This window comes from Corvus cornix, chromosome 14 (genome assembly GCF_000738735.6).
Source record: "Corvus cornix cornix isolate S_Up_H32 chromosome 14, ASM73873v5, whole genome shotgun sequence".
NCBI lineage: Eukaryota > Metazoa > Chordata > Aves > Passeriformes > Corvidae > Corvus > Corvus cornix.
The window spans coordinates 12251742-12273420 of record NC_046344.1 but is presented as its reverse complement, the minus strand read 5'-3'; the positions used below and the strand labels follow the sequence as shown (position 1 = coordinate 12273420).

Genomic DNA, 21679 nt, shown 5'->3' with positions numbered 1-21679 from the left:
ATTTGTAGTCTGAAACCCAGTTGATTCTACAGGAATTTGAATGCTGCCCACAAACAGCTATCAGAAAAACATTTTGCATGGATGGTTGTTAACAGGGAGGTTGTTAACAAGAGATTGCCTGCAGAACCTGGGGAATCTCCACTCATGGTGATATTCGAGTCTCCAGTTGACAAAGCTGAAAAACTTTTGTTAGTTTGAGGGTCACCAAGAGATGAAAATTGTTGAAAAAGACACTGTTACAAACAGATACTTGTGGTTAAAAAACTGCCTCCACAGAGATAGATAAAAATGTTCCAATTAGGGTAAAAACGGCACAGTATAATAAAAATACTAACTGGGCTTCATGGAATTGCAATATTTGGTGTAGGCAGAATTTATTTCCTTGCTGACGTATGTCTATGTTGAAAACAGGAATTTAACATTGATCTCGTTTGAGTAGTTAGTGAACCAACCCTGAACCTGCATAAATTAGAAAGTCAGAGTTATTAGTCATTTTATATAAATGACTTTGTGTTAATGACAAATATAATAATATTCCCATAGTACAGTAATCAATTTTCTAATACATATGCAGAATTAACAATCTGACTTATAATTGTCTCATGAAGTAGGGCATGAAGAGTTCACATAGTTTGTAAATTAAAATCAATATTTTCAATCTCTCCTGAAGGTAATTTTCCTAATTTACTGGACTTTTCCCTAACATTTATTTTGTCTTTTAATTATAAAATGGCAGGTTATTGATTTTTTTGTATAACCTCCTAAAGTCCCAAGTGCATTTTTATCGCCAACACTAGGGAGGTGTTTGCCCTTCTTAATGAGAATCTTTAATTACCATTAGAAGAGCATTAATTTAATTTTATGAATTATGACACAAACTCCACCACACCATTGCAGAAAGTTCTATCAAGATATGTCATTTATTTATGATTTTTTTTCTCTTTATACATGCAGGCAGGTTTATGTTTGGGTTTTGTTGGGTTTCTTAATGCATGTCAAATGTATTTTGTTTATATTGACTAAAGGATGATATTTCTCACATTTGAACATTTAAACTTTCTTTTAAACAATTTTGTTAAAATTGTGCCGATCTCCTAAAGTTGTTAGGAAATTGATAAAACAACGCTTCAATTCTTGCATGTTGGACTAGAACGCTGTGACTTACCTTTACTTTTGGGGTCCTTCCACCACCTTCCTTAGAGAAGAAGCAATTGAATATTTGAAGATTATAAAATTAGAAATGTGAGTTTTAAGACAGTCAGAGTTCTACTTGTTTAATTTAATTGTTGTCTTCAGCACTGTCATGATAAAACTGTACCAACTTTTTCACAGTCAGTGTGAGAAGTTCCTTTAGCTCCTAATAAATGATGAAAAATTTGGCCACTTCTGAAATAAAGATGATACATTTACAGAGAAACTGTTGATTTAAAGTACCTTTAATCTTCATAAATAAGTGAAAAACAGAAGGTTATACAAAGCTGTCAGGATGGCACTGATGAATGGCAAATTCCCCCGTTTCTCAATTGCCAGCAGAGCCGCAGCCGCGAGGCTTCCCCGTATTGTACATCAAATCTGCCAACTCATTTCTGTGATTAAATATTCCATCAGTGCGGGCTGGAAGGCGGTAAAGCTTAACAAGATTCATAAGATGCACCACTTGAATACACATAACTCACTTCCTTGGATGGAGAGCACCCCGCATGCACAGGAAAATTAGAATTGAGTTAAATTACTCCGTAAGACAAGATCAATAGAGAAAGGAGAAGATCCCCTAATGCAATGCAAATCTAAGATATAGTTATGTCCTGACAACTTGAAGCAGACAATTAAAGTCAAATAGGGAGGAACACAGTGTAAATCAACCCTAAAACCTTGAAGATAATGGTAAACAGTAGGACCAGTGACATGATTGTTATAGCTCAGGGTTTTTTTGGAGTGTACGCTTCTGTGAAGAAAAACCTTTATTGAGGAAATGTGTGACAGCTAAAAATGGAGAGTCTGAGATGCACAACAGACACTATGGCAGGAAAGTATTGCTTGGGGACTGCAAAATACTATACATTTACAAAACACTATGGATTTTTCTTCCTGGGTAGCCTTTCAGAGCTGTTTTTGTGCCTGTGAAATGCTCATGCTGCAGTAAATTACAGCGCTCCGGCACTGTCGCTCTTTAGCACTGGTGGCGTTGGCGTGGATTTCCAGGGACACGTTTGGGAAGGGCGCTCTGGAGACTTCTGCTGCGCTTCCAAGGCCTAGCAAGAGTCCCAGGTGGCCACCAGTTCCTGCCCTTCCCACCCTTCTGCTGGGAAGTCCTAAAACGATGTTTCAGAGAAAACGAAAAGACTTTTTTTTTCATTTATCATTCCAGCTTTGCACAGAATTACACTTTTCTGTATATGCTCATGGATAGGAAATTTTTAAAAAATTTATTTATGGCAACAGTCTCCCTCTAGTAAATAAAAGCATACTATTTAAGGGGGTTTTCCTCTTATGAGAAAGAAATGCTTAAATGAAGTTATGATATCCATTTCTTACCATTTCCAGTAAAATATTTATTAAATTCTTAGGCAGGTCCTAATAAGGAAATTTGTAGCAAGCACTCTATGATTTGTCTCACAAAGTCTTCATGAAAACTGGGATAATTTTTTTCATCTGTTTGTATATCCATCCAGTTTCAAATACATCCCATAGTTTTCCTTTATTTAAGCTAGATTTTGTTCTTTTCTCCAAACATTCATTTATGGCTGGGAAAATACAGCTTTGCAGCTGGGTTTCTTTACTAGGTATGCTCTGGTACTTTCTTTTTTTTTGTGGTTTGTTATAATATCATTTTCACCTGCTTATTTTTATATAGTGTATATTTTATCTGTAATACCGAGCCTTTCTTTCTGCCTCAGGCAGTCTGACAGCCAGGTTCCATGTTGTTCCTTTCAGTTATTGCAGATCTTTTTGTTTTTCTCTTTTGGGCTTTGGAATGATGAATTTTTGAGCAATCTCTTGCACTCTCCTTATTGAAATATAGAATATTGTTGCGCCTGTGTTACTACAACAGATCAGCCCTGTAAAGCAGGTAGCTTGAGACACAGCAAGGCCATTTTAAAAGACTTTGTCATTCTTGGCAGAAAATGGTTTTGCTATACCTGTTGGAGAGGCTCATTGTTGGTAGTTCCCAAATGCAAGGTGGGGGAAAAGATGTTACAGAAATTACCTGGAAAGCTAGTGAATGCTCTTTCAGAGAACAGTTGAATTCACAGTGACTCACATGAGACAATATTCTTATCTGGTCACAACCAACAAACAATATTTCAGAAATTTCAAAATTGTAAGTTGACAGTGGAGAAAAAGGACTGAAGATTAGAGGTGAAGAACCATTAGAGCTAGTCATGGAGCACAGCTCAGTGGAATTTAGAAGATCCCATCCTCCTTTTCCTTAAGGCACTATTATTTTTCCTGAATTTCCTTAAGTTCTAGGAGTTTCAGGAGGTAGTTTCAAGTCATCCCACGTAGCTGAGTAGTTGTATTTGCTTCATAAATGGTCTTAACCCAGTGAAGACTATTGTAAGCACCCAGTTTCTTGGGCAGATATTCCAAGATCACTGGCAAAATTTTCCCCATCATGCAGAATGAGAGAGGGGAAGAGTCTATACCTTTTTAACTATTTCATAAGCCCTCAGAGAAGTTTTAGATGCCTGGGGCTTTTTGGCATGTTTGGATTTGGAAGCCAGCAGCATCCACCAACAATCAGATTTTGTAACAAACTTCCTTTCAAAAATTTGTTCAAAAGTTTGGAATATAATGTTATATATAATTAAGAAGTAAAGAACTACCGTAGCAATATCTATAAAAACATGCCTTTAAGTAAGAGGAATCCAGGGGAAGACAGGATTCCTGTACACTTGCTAATACTAATTCTCTTTGTTCATGTCTTAAAGCATCTATTTCTGGAGTGTAAGAGCACCTGGGATTCATTTCATCTTTCTAGTGTTTCTCTTTGAATTTAAATGAGTCTTGCATAAGCTCAGCAAATACCCTAGAAACACTTCTCAGTGAAGATGCTTGGAGTTTGGGAAGCTGAATTATATGCTTGCACAGCAATTCTAATCCTGGGGTAAAAGTTCACTGTATTGCATCTCTAAAGCAGAATTTTTGTAAAAGCTGTCTGTCACTACATAGATTTACTCATTTTACAATTTGATTACATACACTTAGAGTCAAACTTTGCTATCGACTAAGCAGATTTTCCTAAATAAATATATTTGCAGTAATGTTAGATAAACACCTTAAATAGTTTTCTAATTACAGTTAAATAATTATTGTTTAATATTCCACCTGTGTTTTATAGATGCTCCTCTTCAAAGTATAAAACAAAGCTGTAACTGTTGTTTCAAAAATCATAATGTTAAACGTACCATCAGACAAATGAGGACTTCCTAGGTAGATTAACACCACTGATGACAGCTAATGCATTTCTAAAACTCTGTGGAGCTTTTACAAGCCATTAGAGAGGAAATCCGGGTTTATGAAAGATGAATAAAGCCAATAGAAAAATGGAATTCAGCATCTCTACTAGTTATTTACTAAAAAAAAGAAGAAGAATCCAGAATTAATTATGCCTTATGCTACATTATTATGAGTTCTTCATTAAAATATATACCCTCATGGAAACTAAACAAGGCTTATTTAAAGATAATGCCAATGACTTATTTTTTTAAACATTAATTTAGTCAATCGGTTATATATTTAAATCTGGAGGAGGATTAATCTACTTCTATTCACCGTTGTTTTGAAGTCTGCACATTTTAAAGAGATCACCACAGATACTGTCAGTATTACCTTTTAAAGGTGTTTCTCTGGGATGTATATCACATGGTATATACTTAGGCTTTGGTATTCTTCCTATGGGATTTCTAGAAGAAATTCCATAGATTTGATTATTTAACTGTAAATCTTCAACCATAGATGCAGCTTTATGAAGGTAGGAAACAGTTAAGAAGGGAGTTTTTTCTTCTTCCGTATAAAAGTTTGTGAATTTTGTCCCCGGTCCATTATGAGAGGGCCATTTGATACTGGATTATGATGGATTTGTTCACAAACAGAATCTGTAAAAACAAGAAATCTATATTTGCTGAAAGCTGGAGTCCTTTCAAAATAGGGGAAATGATGTGTTTGGGGTGGATGGCTGGATCTCTTTGCTTGCTGGTAAAACCTTGCTGAGATGCAGGTCTTGATCTGCTGACCATGTTTCCATGTTTCTACTGATTTCACACAGAGGTTTCCTTATTTGTTTAGATATTACTTAAATAACCCAAAAGAAAGCCTTCTGACCAAGCAGGAGCTGTACTGTCCTTCTTTGTCATTGCATTGTTTTCTAAGTCTTGTGTTTGTTTCAGATGTTTTTATTGTGGATATAGTTGATCAAATTTCAAAGAGCTAAAAAAGTTAAGTACCCACAAAGAGAATCTTTAAGGAAAAATTATTTCTTCTCTTATTTAAACATCATTCTGGTGCTTAGTGAAAATGTGTTCTTATGGCTTCCTGGTTAGTAAGAGACCTAAAATGCATTAAATAAATAAGGTGGCAGCCTCTCCAGACTGTGTATGGTGTAGGTTTGGAGGCTGGATATAAATCCAGCTGGTTTAGAGCTACTGCTCCCATCTCACCAACTACTTGGGCAGCATGGGTAAGCCTGGGTGGGCACTGCCTGGACCTGAGTTAATGCAAGATGCATTTTTAGAATAAAACTGGGGCTGTAATCCAAGTGCCAGCCATGGATATATGTAGAAAGCACTGGCTTAAGAATCTCTCAGGAAAATTTAAGACAAACTGCAAGGTCATCACTGGAACACTTGTTTGTCCAGAACTGGGTGGGATATTTGCAATGCTAGATAAATTAAAAGCAGTTATGTAGAGGAATAAATTCCTCTGATTAGAAGAATAACCAAGTTAGGAATATCCATGTGTTAGAATGGACAGTCAGGCAGACAAACTATTCTGAAATGTAAAGTAATAAAGTAATATATGAAATGTAAAGTTAATATAGTTATGTGGAATGGAAAACAACTCTGCTCTGTGTTAAACCTTGATTATATCTGTAAATTAATGCTAAAGCAGTTTGAAATTATGGTTAATTGTATTCCAAACATATTGCTAATGTTTTCTCTTCCATCTTATGTGGTTTTTTTCCCATTTTGGGCATTGGATGACCGGATCCCCAATATGCACTGTAATTGCATTTCATAATACTTATTGAGAGCAACTTTCAAAATACAGCGTTTTCAGTTCATTTGTTCCTTATGAAGGTAGCTGAGAGGGGGCTGTGCTTTACAAGCTTTACAAGCTCTGTTGGTTTGGTGCTTTCATATTTTCTTTGGAAATCTCTAAGCATAGAATTGTTCCTAGTAAAAGTGAGTGCTTTAGAAAGTTTGGAAATACTGCATTACCATTTCTTTAATGGCTTTTCATGCTCCTGAAATTCTGGGACCTGTCTGGGCTAGGAAAGAAACAGACTAGGTAAAGCCAGGATTATGCATGATGATTCAATTTTTGGTCTTTTATATTCTCAGCTTGTCATTCAGAATAGAATTTTATTTATAAGTTAGAACCAGCATTCACTGATGTAAGCAAAGAGAACTGAGGGATTAGTAATTTGCATCTCTGCATCTAATTGCATTAGATTTGCATCTCTGTCTTATAGATTTACTGAAAAAGGTAATTTGCACAGAAAATAGTGTCTTGACACAATATGAGAGGATAAAGCATAAACACATTCACTTGTAATCCCTGCAGGGCCATGTTGAAACTGTAGTGTTTATGTTTGGGCAGAAAGGCTCCAGCTTCATTTATTCTGTGTTTCTTTTCCTGTTGCAATCTTTATTCAACAGTCAGACATACGAATGCAACCCATTTTAGTTATCAGCAGACATGAGAGCATTTTGTATATTCTCAAGTATCTTATTTCAAGAAGAGTATAATACCAGCTCAGAGTTTACTTCAAAAGTTTACACTTCAGAATTTCTTCATATTTGTTTCTCAAAGTTACAAGTGAACCAAGAACAGCCATCATTTACCTGCTTACCTGCTATGTCTGCTAGAGGACCTAGAAAGATTAGGAATAAAGATTTGATTTTTCAAAGATCCTGAACAACTCCAGTGGGAAGCATGCCCCAGTGTAAAATAATGGCAATGAACAGCACAGAATATTACTTTATGTGCACCTGAGGTTGTAGAGAGAAATCTTACAGTGAACATATTTTGCAGGAAATCCTGATGGTACCACTCCATTTTTTTTTCATGACTATAGAGTGCCTGTCCAGTTTTTAGACTTTTCTGGTGACAGTGTGTGGACAAGGATTTACACTTGGATGCCAGTGATAAAAGTTCAGTAACGAGCACAGGTAAACTCACTAAGAGTGTTGCAGATTTTGGTACCAGCACCAGCTGAGTCTGTGCAATTTAGTTTCATTTTAGTTACCAGACAAGGAATGCCTGTGGATGATTAATCTCTTTTAAATTATTTTTGGAAAGGGCAGTTTGCTGCAATTGCTTTACTTTGTGTGTGGAAACATCACATAAATTTTTCCTGCAATGCAGCCAGTCTATGGGAAGGCTGGCTTGTTAATTAAATTAGAAACTAGTCAGTCACAGTGTGTTTTTAAGCAAGCAGGAGAAGGAGTAATTCCTGTTACTGTGGAATGAGTTACCTGTCCTACAGAGGGAAGAGGTGGGGAGAAGGGGAATTAGGGGGATTATCTCACGTCAGAGCTGCAAACTTTGTTGCTTCTCTGATTTTTACTTGCATGATATTGACCCCTTCCAATCCCAGTTTGTGACAGCATCCTGGATACTGCACATGAATAAGTGGAGTGAGAGGTCTGTTTCCCAAAAGCTGGGAAATGGATGATATGGCCAGCAAAGAATAATTGGAAGGGTGGTTTACAGATTATGTTTTCTGTAACATTCACTGCTGTTCCCTGAATCAGTGCCTCAGTTCATTGAGTGTTTTAGGGACACTCTAGGAGTGATAATAAAGAAAGATCCACTATGCTTAGAAAAGTGATGGAAAGGAAAATTAGCAACTTAAATAGAATTTTTGGATGGAGAGATCTTGGGAAATGTCTTAGAGACACATACCTTCACTGTCTGTGTTTTTGGCATGGTTTTTTTCCCCCCATCCCTCTACTTTTAACAATGTATATCAGGTTATTTGTGAGTCAGGGACTTGCTACCTAAGCGTGGTAGAGGGCACAGGTTCTCATTACCAGCAGCAAGCACATCCAGGCTGTTCAATAATTGAATGTGTTTCAGGTTTGCTGTCAGAAGGCAACATAGAAACAGGTTTGGACTTAAGAAAATCACCTTTAGACATCAACTACTTTAGATTCTCCTCCTTACCCTCTTGTGTAAATGAAACTATATATAAGCTTTGGTGGGATTAAACATAGATTTTGTTTGTCTTTTTAACATATTGGAAGAAAGGAGGTGTGTGGTTTGGGGTTATGTTACTTTATTCCTTGTTAATAATGGATGAAACAATCCAGTGTATCAACACAACCATCCATGAGTGGTTGTGTTAAAATCTGAAGGACATTATTCAATTTATCGAGATCCCAGATAACTGAAGGCCCTCACAGAGCACTTCTTTTGAATTAACAGCATATTTAAAAGCATACTAAGTCTGTGTAGTTTGACTATTGATAATGAAGGGCTAAGAGAGCACTTAACTACTATTATGTATTCAAGAGAGAGGCTGTAGAGGCTCTCTTTAAATTCCCTAGTCAGAAGGGACAATAGAAGCTAACACACACTATTATTGTACAACAGGAGCCTTTTATTAGGTGTTTCTGATCTATTTCTGTGAGACATTTTGAAATAATCCATCACAGAACAATATTTCAGACCACAACAAGAATAGTGCTATTTCTGTCTGAAAATGCCAATATAAAATTACACTTTTAGAACAGCAGATCGAGAGTGGAGATGGATTGCTTATGAGGATCCTTGATACACTTGCAAATCTCCTGATTTGTTCATGAGAGATGCAGTTTTACAGTTTTCTTCATGCACTGAACAGCAAAGCGTTTAGGAATAATAGTTGTTGCAAAAGGCACAAAGGAACAGAGTGGTCAGAATGACCAGAACTAACTCAGGGAGCCCTGGCTATCATCCAGCTGGACTGGGACAAAAAGAAAATGAAAAAAATTAATCGCTGAATGCAATAAAGAATGTATTTTTTAGATTTAGATTAGGCTCTTAAAATAACACTTTATATTAATATAGGCAAAATGAGATACAAATAGCTTCAGTTTTTATCCACGTTTTCCTGTGGCTTTGTTTGCATTTTTTTGTTTGTAAATAGTATTATGAAATGGATGAACTGATACTTAGTAGTGAGAGGCAGTAAGAAGCTCCTTTTGGTAGCACAAGAGAAAAGAATATGTGTAAAGAGCAGCTGATTTACCTGGAAAGCTGAGAGCACAATGGATTAGAATAATGTAATCATGACTAAATCTCCTTGTATGTGGTAAGTTACTTAGTTCCTCTATTGCAAACACTCATTTTGGCTACCTGTGCACTAAAACCCAGCACAGACCAGCCCTGCATATTGAGCTGATTAACTCCTGCCACTGAAAATGCTTACCCTCACCATGAAGGCAGCAGTTGGATGCTGTAGAGAACTCAGCACCACTGTCACTCTCCAGTTCTTCAAAGAGCTTTCTGTGAAGCTGTGCTTCCTTAGGGTTGCTGGAGGGAGAACATTTTTCCCCTGGGTCTCACTTTGTTATCCTCCAGGGCAAACCCCCAATAAGTAGTGTGTGTCCTCTTCTTTTTTGTAATTCCCCCCAAATTCTTGGAGAATAAGTAACAGCGCTGTAAATTGCAAACTTTTGTTTCGTGAGCCAAGGTCCTAATGCCATGTGTATGGGGAGGTGGTGCATTGTAAGCTCGGGTTCTCTGTCATGGTATATAACCTTTAAACCATTGCCAGGAGAGCTTTCTAGAAGTTTCATCTCCTTCCTGTGGCAGGAGAGAGCTGGGCCCGTAATCGAGGCTGTGCATCCAACAGCATGATTTACACCAACAGCATGATTTTAGCTAATGGTATGTGGTTTTTTTCTGCAGAAAATGTTATTTCAGTTTATACTTCCTCAAACAATACCATAAGAGATTCCAACTAATTTTTAAAATTCTTTTAAACTAATTGCAGATCTTTACTTCGAAGCTGCCTGTAGTGCTGGCTACACAGTGGTTCCAGTTAAAAGCTATTTTTAACAGAAGGGGTTTAAAAATCCTCTATAATTTAGTGGGTGAGTCCACATATTGTTGATCCTTGGTGTTCCTTCTTGGCTCTTGGAGTATTTGAGAAATACAGTGATTTTTTTTTAGCTGTGGCATGAGGCTAAACACTTTACATGAGGCAGTGAGTACTCTGCAGCACCACGAGTACGTTGGTATTTCTGTAGATTAGTTTGTATGCATCATGTAAATAACTGTACACAAAAAACTTATTTTTAAAAGTATGAAAAAATGAGGGAAAATGCATTTAGTCAGAGATCTTGAAACCACTGGGAACTGAATTTCAAGTATTCTAAAAATATCAATGACTGCACATCACTTTTTTTTACAGCCTGAATATTTTTGGAGTAATTATTTCTCAAAATAACTATGGTGCTTCAGCAAAGGACCTCATCAAACAGTGCATTCTTAATCATGGGCTGGAGGAGAAAACAGTGGAGGAAGAGAAGAATGAGTGGGAATAGTCTTTGATCTTGGGAAGCCTGGTTTTGTCTGTGCTGCCAGGCAGCATTCCAGGGGTGAGGGCTGGGTCTCTGCAGTGTTCCTTCCCCCAGGCTGGTCCCCTCAGTGTCCCTCTGCCACTGCTCTCTCAAAACTCTATATTAAAATCCTCTTTCTTAAAAAAAAAAACCACCAAAAAACAACTCTTTTATTCCATCACACTAGAATTTAGTGTTCTGGAGGAATAGTAATACTTTTTTTCCCCATTGGGGAATTTATAGGTTGTTTCTGTGTTCTGAGGTTTATCCAAGATCTTACTGTAAATAATTCAGTCTTCCCTCAGTTGTATTAATTGCAATTTAAATATTTTTAATACCAAAATTAGATGCAGAAGAAATAATCTTTTCTTACTAAAGTCGATTAAAAAGTTCAATATTTTTTCTCACAAAATCTAATAATAATGTTTTAGTTATCAGTATTAATTTTATGTACAAATTCAAAGGCAGATTGTCAAAATATAATTAGAAGGCTCTATGCAAGAAATTAAATACATTCTAGTAGCACAGATGAAAAAAGCATCTGTTTTGAAGTACTTTAATTAGAAATTAGATGACTAGACTAGGGAAAATTAGATTTGTATAAGACAAAATCAGACGAAATACAAGAATCTTAGCTGCAAAGAATAGGAAAATACCTATGGAGCATGGAGGAAGCCAAGTGTTATCTGGGCTTTACAGTGAATAATGTAAATAAACTGTAACCTTTGATTTCTAAAAATATTTTTATCTGTTTTCTAGACATACTTGAAGTCATTATTGTTGTATTACTCTTAAAACCTAATGAAAATGACTGATTTTCCTAATGTGTTTCTCTCAGCTGGATGAATGCCTCTGGGTCTTCAGCTCACTTTCATTTTCAGGCTTCTGCAGTAGCTCAAGTTTTAAAGCATCTGTGGTGTTAAATTCATCCATATTCCATCATACACATTCCTGGGGTCAAAGGAGCGTGTGGATGGGGCCTCTTTATTTCATAACCTGAAAATGCTGCTTGTAGTTAGGATCTCAATAGGTTCATGTTCATTTGCCAGCTTCCACATGAGGGCTGAAGGCTGAGAGAGATATCAACATATCAAAGGGGGAAAAATAGCTTGTTTTATGTTTTATCTTTTATATTAGCCGTGGATGGCTGGAAGAAAGGAAGCATCTCTAAATCCTGTTAGTTAAGGGTATGCTATTGTCTAGGAAGGTTAGAAGCATAGTAATTAATGAGATTTCCAGTAGTCACAGTCTTAGTTAAATTGCATAAATTACAAGAATTATTTTATTACTCTCCAGTATTTCCAATATTTCTCCTTCAAGTGACAGCTGCAAGCAACAATCAAAAAACTGGTTAATGGCAGAAATTTTTTACAAATACTTGTTCAAAGAACTCTGGCCTGGTGAATGGAAGTTGAGAATTGCTCCTGCAATACTGTGGAAAACGTATTTGTACTTAATGCTGTCCTTCCAAGCACATTGGACTCTGCTGTTCCATTGCATGTCAATGCACAGTGTCTGAAGTTTCACGAATCTCCATGTAGATTTGATGGGTTTGAATTGTGTGATTCAAAAATCCTGACAGCTTGAAGCATGTCAGTGTATGTGTATATAAAATCCTGTGTGTGTAAATACAGATATATGCACATATATCTGCAAAACCAGATGTCTCATATCCCACTTTTCCTCGTGGACTGTATTCCAGAAGTGCAGAAGTTTCTTTCCTAGTTTGAAAGTGCAGTTATTTCTGCCTCTGATCAATGCTCAATCTGTATTCAGCCAAGACTGTTAAAATACAATTTTAAGAAAAACTGAGGTGTTTTAAGTTCATTTAAAAGAAAAAAAGGAAAAAAACTGAAACTTGTGTCATTTGTTCAAAATGAGCACTGCAAAAGTGTTGGTTTAAATGGATTTGGTTATTGCTTTTACTTTTATTCCTTTGGGAAAAAAAAAAAAAATATATATTTTGTTTTATCTGGTTTTGTTCTTAATCCCAAACCCAGCTTATTTACTGGAAAGTAGCTCATATTTGTGCATTTCTTTGAGCAAACAATACTGAATTCAGATGTGTCAGTGATCACTTAGTGATAATGGGAGTGATGTAACCCAGCTCATACCTGGCCTGTCCTGGGAATGCTGCACATGATTTTCCTGCTGTGTTGGCTTGAGGAGCCTCATTCCAGCCAGGGCCAGGGAGCTGAGGAAGCAGCAGCCGGGTGGGGAGGGTGGGTGGGTGGGTGCTCCCACGGGCAGCAGATGTTGGGAGAAACAGGGTGAGAGGGAGCAGCTGGGCGAGGTGCCGGTTCCCGCGGGGTAGCGGCGCTGATGGTGTTTGGGGCATGCCTGTGTTCTGCTTTCTCCAGTGTCAAACTGTGTTTATTTGGGCTCTTTCTGCTTTGAAGCCAAAGGACAAAAAGCGCCCCTGGTTCAGTGCACTGCTCCGGTTGTGACTTTATATCTGTTTTGAGATGCAAACTGAGGTTTAGTTGAAGTGTTCCGAAACCAGATACCACTCTCTCTCTCTTTCTTGTAGGCAGGGTGCTGCTGTGCCAGGCAAACCAGGAGGGATCTCCCGTGTACAGTGCCCCCAGTTCACTAGTATACACATCCACAAGTAAGCTAGTGTTATGGCTCGTTTTTTGTTCTGTTTTGTGACAAAAGCACATTAATGTGAATTAAGCCCCCTAAAAATGTCAACTTTCCCAACAGTTCTTGTTCAAGTAAATGTGGTGTTTATAAACTTATGTAAGTAATGTCAACAGATAATTCAGTGTTTTCAGTTGTATCTTTATTCTCAAAATATATTTTATTTTAAAAAAAAAGAAAAAAGGAAAAAAAATTGCCTATATTGCGATGTTGTACAAAAATGGTCAAAAGTTCTACAGTAACAGTGACAGTTTTTGGAATCCAGTACTGTTGTGTGCTCTGCATTTCATGTAGAAGATGTTGTGTTTCTTCTTCTGTCCTGCTCACAACTGTGATTTAATACACAAAACTCCTGTTATCATGCCACCATTTGATTGGGTCAGGAAGCAAATAGATATGAAGTCTTTTTTTGCAAAAGGAGCAGCCTGTATGAAAGGGGGCATTTTGAGCCATAAGAAGCTGCCCTAATAAAAAGAGCAGAGACGAGCTGACATGATGGATGCTGCCATCAGCCATTTTTCCGTATAAAACTTTGGAGTAGAGATGTGTCCTCTGAAATTCTGAGCAGAAACCTCTTCTGAGAGTGTTTTATATTGGATTGGTGGTACCACTGATGCTCATTCTGGCATCTAGTGGGATGAGAAGCCTGGAGCTGAATGCAGAGCAGTAACTGCTGCTCCCAGCAGCCCTGGCTCTGTGTTCATTGTAGCCCTCTGTAAAGAAAATACATGGTCTGATTTAACAACATTATCAGGTATGCTCTTTATGAAGATTTTATTCAATCTAGAATGCAATTCTACTCTCTTAGAGCTTATCTAGACTACTAACATAATTATTACTTTAGATTAAAACCAGGAATGAGGACAAAAGAGTTCCATAGCGATCATCTCTACAGTCACGTAGTTCTCTTATGTCAAACGTTATCAATGGCATCCCTAGAGCTGCAGCTGCAGATACATATGGGATCAGGAGTCTGGAGTCTACAAATGCATAGTGAGCTAACCAAATGTATCAAGTGTTTTAAATTGCAAATTAAATTGTCAGTTAAGTCTGCATTTGCTTCCAGGTGCTCCAAGAATATTTTCTGGTATGTCACCTTTCCCTAGAAGTGGGGTATTTTTACTTTTTTAGTAACACAGAGATATGAAGTACTTACAGTTTAAATTAGTGCTCCCTTTTGGACATTTTAAGAGCTCTCCTCCTTTTTGACTGACAATCGTTTTCCTAGAAAATGATCCAAACATTTCACTCATCTCACTATTAGGGAACTTCTTTTAGAGAAGAGGGGGCAGTGTTGGTTATAATTTTCTGAAAATTGCTTTTCTTTGAAAGCTTTTCATAAGTTTAACCTGTTGCTCCTATTGCCTCACTGAGTGGTACCCCAGGAATTTTATTTCTGGGATTGCTGTTTCTGTCAGATGATATTTCCACTAATATTGACTCCCTAAAGAGACCCTGTGAGCAAGCTGAGCCCTGGACTTCACTGTTTCCTTTATGTCCCCTGAGTCAGTCCCGTTGAAAAATCTTATTTTGCAGTGGTGCTCCTTGAATAATGATATCCTAACAAACACCTGTTTGTTTTCAATTCTGCCAAATGCATAAATAAACAGGCTTTGCTTATCTGCCTCCCACTGGGCAATGTGTAATACACAGTTTCATAACAGACATTGCTGGTAGCCCTCACAGTAGAAATTACTACACTTTTGTTGAATCTGTGTGTTTGCAAGTCATGATTTTTCTTTTATTATCTATAGAATTTCATCTTGCCAAAATGCAGTTTCCCCCTCAGGGTCACAACTCCTAATAAACCCAAAATTACTACAATTACTAAATATTGTAATTAGGTTTTTTATTTCTCCTTATTACAAAACTTTCAATAAAGATGTAAAATAGCTTCATTTCTTTAGGAAATTCCACTAGAAGTGAATAGAAATAAAGGCTGACTTTCGTCTCATTTCTTTTATTAGTTTAAAGATCTTCTATATTCCATTTTTGTGCACATTTGTAATATTGAAATTATAACTGAAAAGTCAACATTAGTGTCTAGGAGATGAATACTTGTACTATTATCATGCCATGTAGGCAACAATATTGCAGCCTTCCTTTTTGAATAATTTGTTAATCGTTTATTCTGTTACTGCTGATATTGTAACTGTGTGATATTTTAGAACTGCTTACAGTGTAAGAATTAAGAGGTTTTCAATTTGTAATTGTTTTAACAGAAGGGAAAGAGTCTGCTGAGATTTTTCTAAAGCCATCTGAGATACCTGAAGTTCACTATGTGCTAATGGCATTTAGGAATTTTCAGATATTTGGAAGAGGGTAGTCTCCATTTTTCAAAGTGTTGTCTAACTTTTCCTCTTTTGCTCCTGAGTTATAATGTATGATGGACTGAAACATGGTTGTAAGATGTATTTTTCTTAATTTGGCTAGCTTGGCTTCTCACTGAACTTTTTTGGTTTGTATTTGTACTGGCCACTGGTAGCCTCTAATGACTCTGAGCACCTTTACCCATTGGCTCTGCAGAAAGCAGACTGCAATTCTTGGAGCTCCTCCTTCCCTTCTGGTATTTTATTTCTCCAGGATATATTTTATGTATCACACTGTACATTTCCCAGCACAATGATTAGTTACACCTCTGAATATGTCAGGAGATGGGAACGTGGTTCTGCTTCCTTCCATCACTTCTGGCCCTTCGCATAATACAGAAAGAAATGAGCTGTTTCTCCTGCAAGCAGTGGAACAAATCAGCAGCAATAGTCTCTCATGCCTCATCTGTTCTCTTATGCTGAAGGAGAAGATGGGACCTGGATCAGTTTTTCATTTGCACATCTATTGTTGGAATAGATCATTTGTCATGTAGAGAGCAGAGTTTCAGCATGCCAATGTGTTCCCATCCCTGGGTGGGACAGGTCCTTTGACAACCACAGCCAGAACATCCAGGCAGGCAACCTTGGCTGCTGTAGATTCCCATAGGATTGGCATCTCCAGGGCAGAACTGATACAACAGCTTTCAGTTAAATCCTTCATCACTACCGTAATGCAGACTGCAGACAAGTATTGAAAGGAGTTACATCCAGCAAGGAATGACTGGAGTTCACCAAATCCCCGTGAGTCAGCACTCACTGGAATCTTCCTAGAGGCCCAGGACATCTCTGAAAGTAAATGAAACAGTTTGGCTGCACGTAACTGACAGTCTCTTTTTGCCCTCACTTCTTTAGAATAGTTGCTTCCACAGGGAATTTTAAAGTCCTGAAGAAATTTGTATCTACTGGTAAATAAGAAATGTATCAAGAATAACTTTGGAACTTTTCCAAATTGATGCCACACAGTAGTAGGATCCATGAGAATACTAAGACCCTGCTGCTGGACGAAAGGAAGATTCAAAAGAAGAAAAAGGTTCTGTTCCTGAATGTCTGTATCACTGTTCTGCCAAGGACAGTACCACAGCTGGGTATGTATGGTTCAAAAAGGCAAAAATACAAATCTGAATTTATGCAGTAACTTTTAAAAATTGTTTTGTGCCTATTTCCCCCATTTTTCTATAATGTAGAAGTGCCTGAAAATGTGAATGAAGTAGAAGCTCATGAGAGCAAAGCATGGAAGGAAGAAGATACGAAGTTGTAGAATTGTAAAGTAATTCTGGTTGGAAGGACCAGGGTGCACCAGGGCACCTCTAAGGATGGAGATTGTGCACCCTTATGGGCTCATCTGTTCCAGTGACTGAAGGTCCTGATAGTGGAAACCTCTCTCGTTGCAAGTCAAGTTTGTTGTCCCTTGTCTTCCCAGCATGTGCCTGGCTCTGTTTCACTGATAATCTCTCTGTCCTTTGTGGCAGGGTATGGAAGAGGAGATGCATTTCCCGTAGAAATCCTTGTGCTCTGGACTGGCTCCCAGCATTCCTGAGCTCACCCAGCCCTTGCTGGTGTGGTGAGGCAGTAGGCTAAAGCTGTGCATCCCATTCCTCAGGAATGTCCATCTGTGCCTACCCAGGCCCCATGGAGGGTAATGGGAGAGAGATGGAATTTAAAATTTAAAGGGAAGTTCAAAGGCAGCTAAATATTTTTTACTCTTTAAATCAGCACTCTGATCTCTGAAACTTTTAGGCTTTATTTTAGCTCCAAGTGAGTGTGTAGCTACTAGTGGGTTTTTCTGAGTACATATTGAAGGGACAGTTCATTTTAGCTACATGAGTAGCTCACATGTGTGGTAAAATATTTTAATTTTCTACATGCCTTTGTTCAGAATGATGTGCAGATGAACACCTCTATTTCCCTAATGTTTAGCCTGCCCATAAAAGAGAATTTTGCCTTGACTTCAATGAGTACATTTTAAACTGAAGTCACTTTTGGCTTAGATTCCCTAAACGTTAGAGTTGTTTCATCTTCAGTAAGCCTGCTTATCAGCTCCTAAATAAATCTTTCTTACTGCAATCAAGTGATAGAAGTAAAAGAAGAAAAATATGAAAATGCAGAAATCCGATACTAATTAGTTTTATTTTATCATACTCAAGGTCAAATGAAGTTGATGGCCCATTTTTTAATTGATATATTGATTACAGTTTTGGAAGAAGTGGTGGTGGAATTCAGCAAAAATGATTGAGGTGGTACAAATGCTTATAAATCTGTCCCACATTGTTCGTGTTCTTTAATTGTAATTGTCTGATAAAACTTCCATCAGTTTCTGTAATTAACCTAATGGTCTAAATGAATTTCCAGATCACTGGTTATTCATTTCAATATAGAAAATGCCATTACATTGAGTTTAATTAATCCTAAGTAAGTTCACAGTCTATTGTACCATTGGAATAGAATTTTATTGTTTTAACTGTTTAAATTATGAATATGATTTCCTCTCATCTTGTTTGTCCCATTTATGGACTTGAGTGCTAATTTTCTATTCATGCTAACATAGCATAAACCCCTTATAATTAAAATATTTAAAACCCAATGCTCTTCAAGCATGCATCCTCAAAATATCAGTGTAGATGTTTTTTTGTATTTATTGTTTCAACTATTTTTAAACAGAATTCAGTCAGTGCCAAACTCATAATCCCATGATATGCCCATATAAGAACATCTTATTTGTCTTGATATTCCTTTCACAGAAGTACATGTGACAGATAAGCACTCACCAGAGAATACTTTTGCTTTGCGTCAGACAGATATTAAAACAATAAACTATGTTACCCTGGGATTTTAGCTTATGAGCAACCAGGAAACAACAAGGCAAAGATGAGATGTTTTTGAAAGGTGGGAAGGCACTTCTTTTGGAAAATTCCCTGGAAACCTTTGGTCCAGTAATATTTTTGACAAGAAATATTTTTAATGCTAGAGTTTGTTTTTTTGGGTTTTTTTTAATCAGGAAAACATGCTTCATTCCTTCAGAGGAGACATTAGATATGTTCCAAAATTATCCCCATATTCCTACTATTCCAGGCATTATGTGCTAGGAGAGAAGAAAAATCTATGGCACAAGCATAAAGTATTAATTTCATGATATGGGAATTTTGTTCTCTGTTAAAAATATCACCACTTACATATAGCAGGCAGATGTCCTAGTTTAAAAAAGATTTTTTTTTTTCCTGTGGGTGTTTTAATTCATAGATGGAGGATGGTTCAGGATCTTGCTTATAGAATAAATAAGGAAAATCATAAATACACATTTTATATTTATAAAGACCACATCCAATAGTAGGATTTACTGTATTTGAGGACTCATTGTGATACAGAAATGAAAATTAAGTCAAACCTGTCTGTGCAGTATGTCCTTGCTTTAGAAGTAGGTTACTTGGCTCAGGAATATTAGTAAACCACCTAAAAACTGCTGTATGAAACCATTTTCATGTTTCTTGTTTCAGTGAAGACATTCCAGGTTTTATTTTCCTGTGGCATTCTTAATGGATTGAAGGAAGACCTTTGACATTTCTATTATGTTCTGGGATATTTTCAATACCAAGAAAATTACACAGGGAAAATAGAAATTTTCAAAAGGTGATTCAAAGTGCGCTTCTGAGACAAATCATTAGTCGAAGCATTTGGTTTAGAAACCTTGATTCCGTTGATTTTGTCAGGTTTAATCTGTTGCACACATGTAATTACCTGAAAATTATACTGTAATGATGGTAGTTTGCTGACGCTCCAAGCAGCTGCAGGGTAGGTGCTCCTGGCACTTGGTGTATCCTTCTCTGGGTTTTGTATGTCACTCATGACTGACCTCATTCAATCCAAATGGACATATATTGCAATGACATCAATGATTCATTTGTTCTGATTTTATTGTTGTAGTTTTTCTTAATTTAACTGTTTGGTAGGCTTGCCAATTCGAATTAGAATATGGGTCAGGAATGGTTTAAAAGATGAGTATTTATATGGTATAAATAATTTGCCGGCACTACAGTATTTCTGAATTGAATGTAGGAAGGTTCTGCAAACTAAATTTTTAATTGGTCTGTTTTCTCTTAAGGTGAATTGGGATGGCAGGTCACTTCATCACTAATGAAATATACATCAGTGGATTGTATTTACACGTTGGTGGTTTTGTCTGCTTTTTACTGCTTCATAGGAAACAGAGCAGTCCTGCAAAGGAGGCTGTGATTGAACCAAATTAACCATTGTAGGGCTGCAATTCCTGACTGAGGGTGCAAAACTCCTGCCAAAGGGAAATGTCCATACATCTGGGAAGAGCAATCACACATATCATTTCCAGGCTGCAAACACCTTATTACTGAACATTTAGGGGTCAAACTATCTTTTGATGCACTTCCTGAATTAAGTGCCTTTATTTATGAAGAGAATCACCCAGCAGTAACCAGGAAAAATGTGCCAAGTGCCCTTCCTGTTTGTATGTTAAATACAGGGGGTTCAGATGAAGGCTTGAAGAAAGAAGATACCAGTAGTAAGTAGGAAGGGAATGGCTTTCCCTAATTCCCTCCCCGATGTATAAAAGTGTAGAGAAATATTGATGTCGTCTCATGTTGAAATGTCTTTAGAAGGTTTTTAAACACTGTTCTGGACCATTGTGTTGGGCCTTGCTTTGATGCAGGATAACACCACTGATTTTCAAGTAAGATAAAAATAGTACAAAATTTTTAAAAATTAAGTAAAACTGTATTCATATATTGCATTATGTTCTTCATTTAAGTATCATCCTGTTTTTAACTGTAAAGTGGACCTCTTTGGGGATTTGTTTTTTTTTAGTAGTGTTGCCTGGAATTATTCCTACAACATTTTTTATGTTCTATATCAGTATGCATTGTCTTTCTGTAACTATTTTCAGGATAACTCTTGTTTTACCTCCTGTCTATCCATATTTTAAATGGTGACTTATAAGTCATCACTAAGATATATTGTACGTGTCCAAAATCTATAAACATGGCTTTCATTTCACTCCCACAAATGTTTTTAAGGGCCTTGCTGTTTACCCTCATTCCTCTGTTGATCTGTTCAGTGCTGGAGCAGTGTGTCTGAACTAGCAGGCTTAGGAGTTTCGGAAAGAGAGACACGTCCTGAATTGTGTCACTGAGTTTTTTTCCACTTATGCACAACCCTACACGTGGACAGGGGGAGATGGCTGGAAATATAGTGAGTTGTGGGGAGCGTCTCTGTCCTTTAGTTCAAATAATAAAAATTGTGCGTGGCCAGGGACAGTTGGGAACTCGGGTGCCTCCCCTTGGTGTCCTGCTCTTGGTGGACACACAGCACTTGGCCACTGGCAGCACTTGTGGCTAACCCATTATGTAGGGCAATAGGATTGTTTGGACTTAGTCCTCTCAGGAGGCAGATAAACACTGAGAATTACATTTAGTAATTGCATTTTCTATGTACACTGTATTTACATAGTGAGAATTACATTCAATATTATTTTGCATCGTGTTCTGTGATGCAGTTGTACATCAGACCCCTTTGTGCACAGTCCTGGATGCCGCCTTCCAAAGTCTCCCTGGCCTTGCACCTCTGCTGTGTCACTCATTCTTAGTACCAGACACACAGTGTTGACTGTACATCTCAAATCATCCTGTCTGTCAGATAGCCAACTCTTAATTTTGTGCTTTTCAGTTTAGCCTGTAAGATTTGGTTTCAAATAAAGGCACACCTTAGTGTCACTATTTTGTGATGGCTGTTATTGAATCATGGCTCTCAGAACCATGCTGTGTACAGCAAAATTCAACCTGAATTTCACAGATAGTAAGTGCTTTTTAGAAATTTACATTTTTAGTATCAATATGACTTTGCAGGTGCAATTCTTTGTTTTGGCAATTTTTC

General features: G+C 37.2%; 1 protein-coding gene across 33 annotated transcripts in view; it reads left to right on the top strand.

The window, feature by feature from the left end:
* The window catches only part of RBFOX1 (RNA binding fox-1 homolog 1), a 1114622-nt gene that overhangs the window by 1037752 nt on the left and 55191 nt on the right, over nt 1–21679 (top strand). For 30 of the 33 annotated variants that reach the window (XM_039560092.1, XM_039560085.1, XM_039560084.1 and 27 more), the window contains one exon: nt 13303–13383. The exons of the other annotated variants lie outside the window; for them this stretch is intronic. In XM_039560092.1, the coding sequence (XP_039416026.1) occupies nt 13303–13383 (81 nt within the window). The remainder of the gene's footprint in view (nt 1–13302; nt 13384–21679) is intronic. 33 annotated transcript variants of the gene reach the window in all.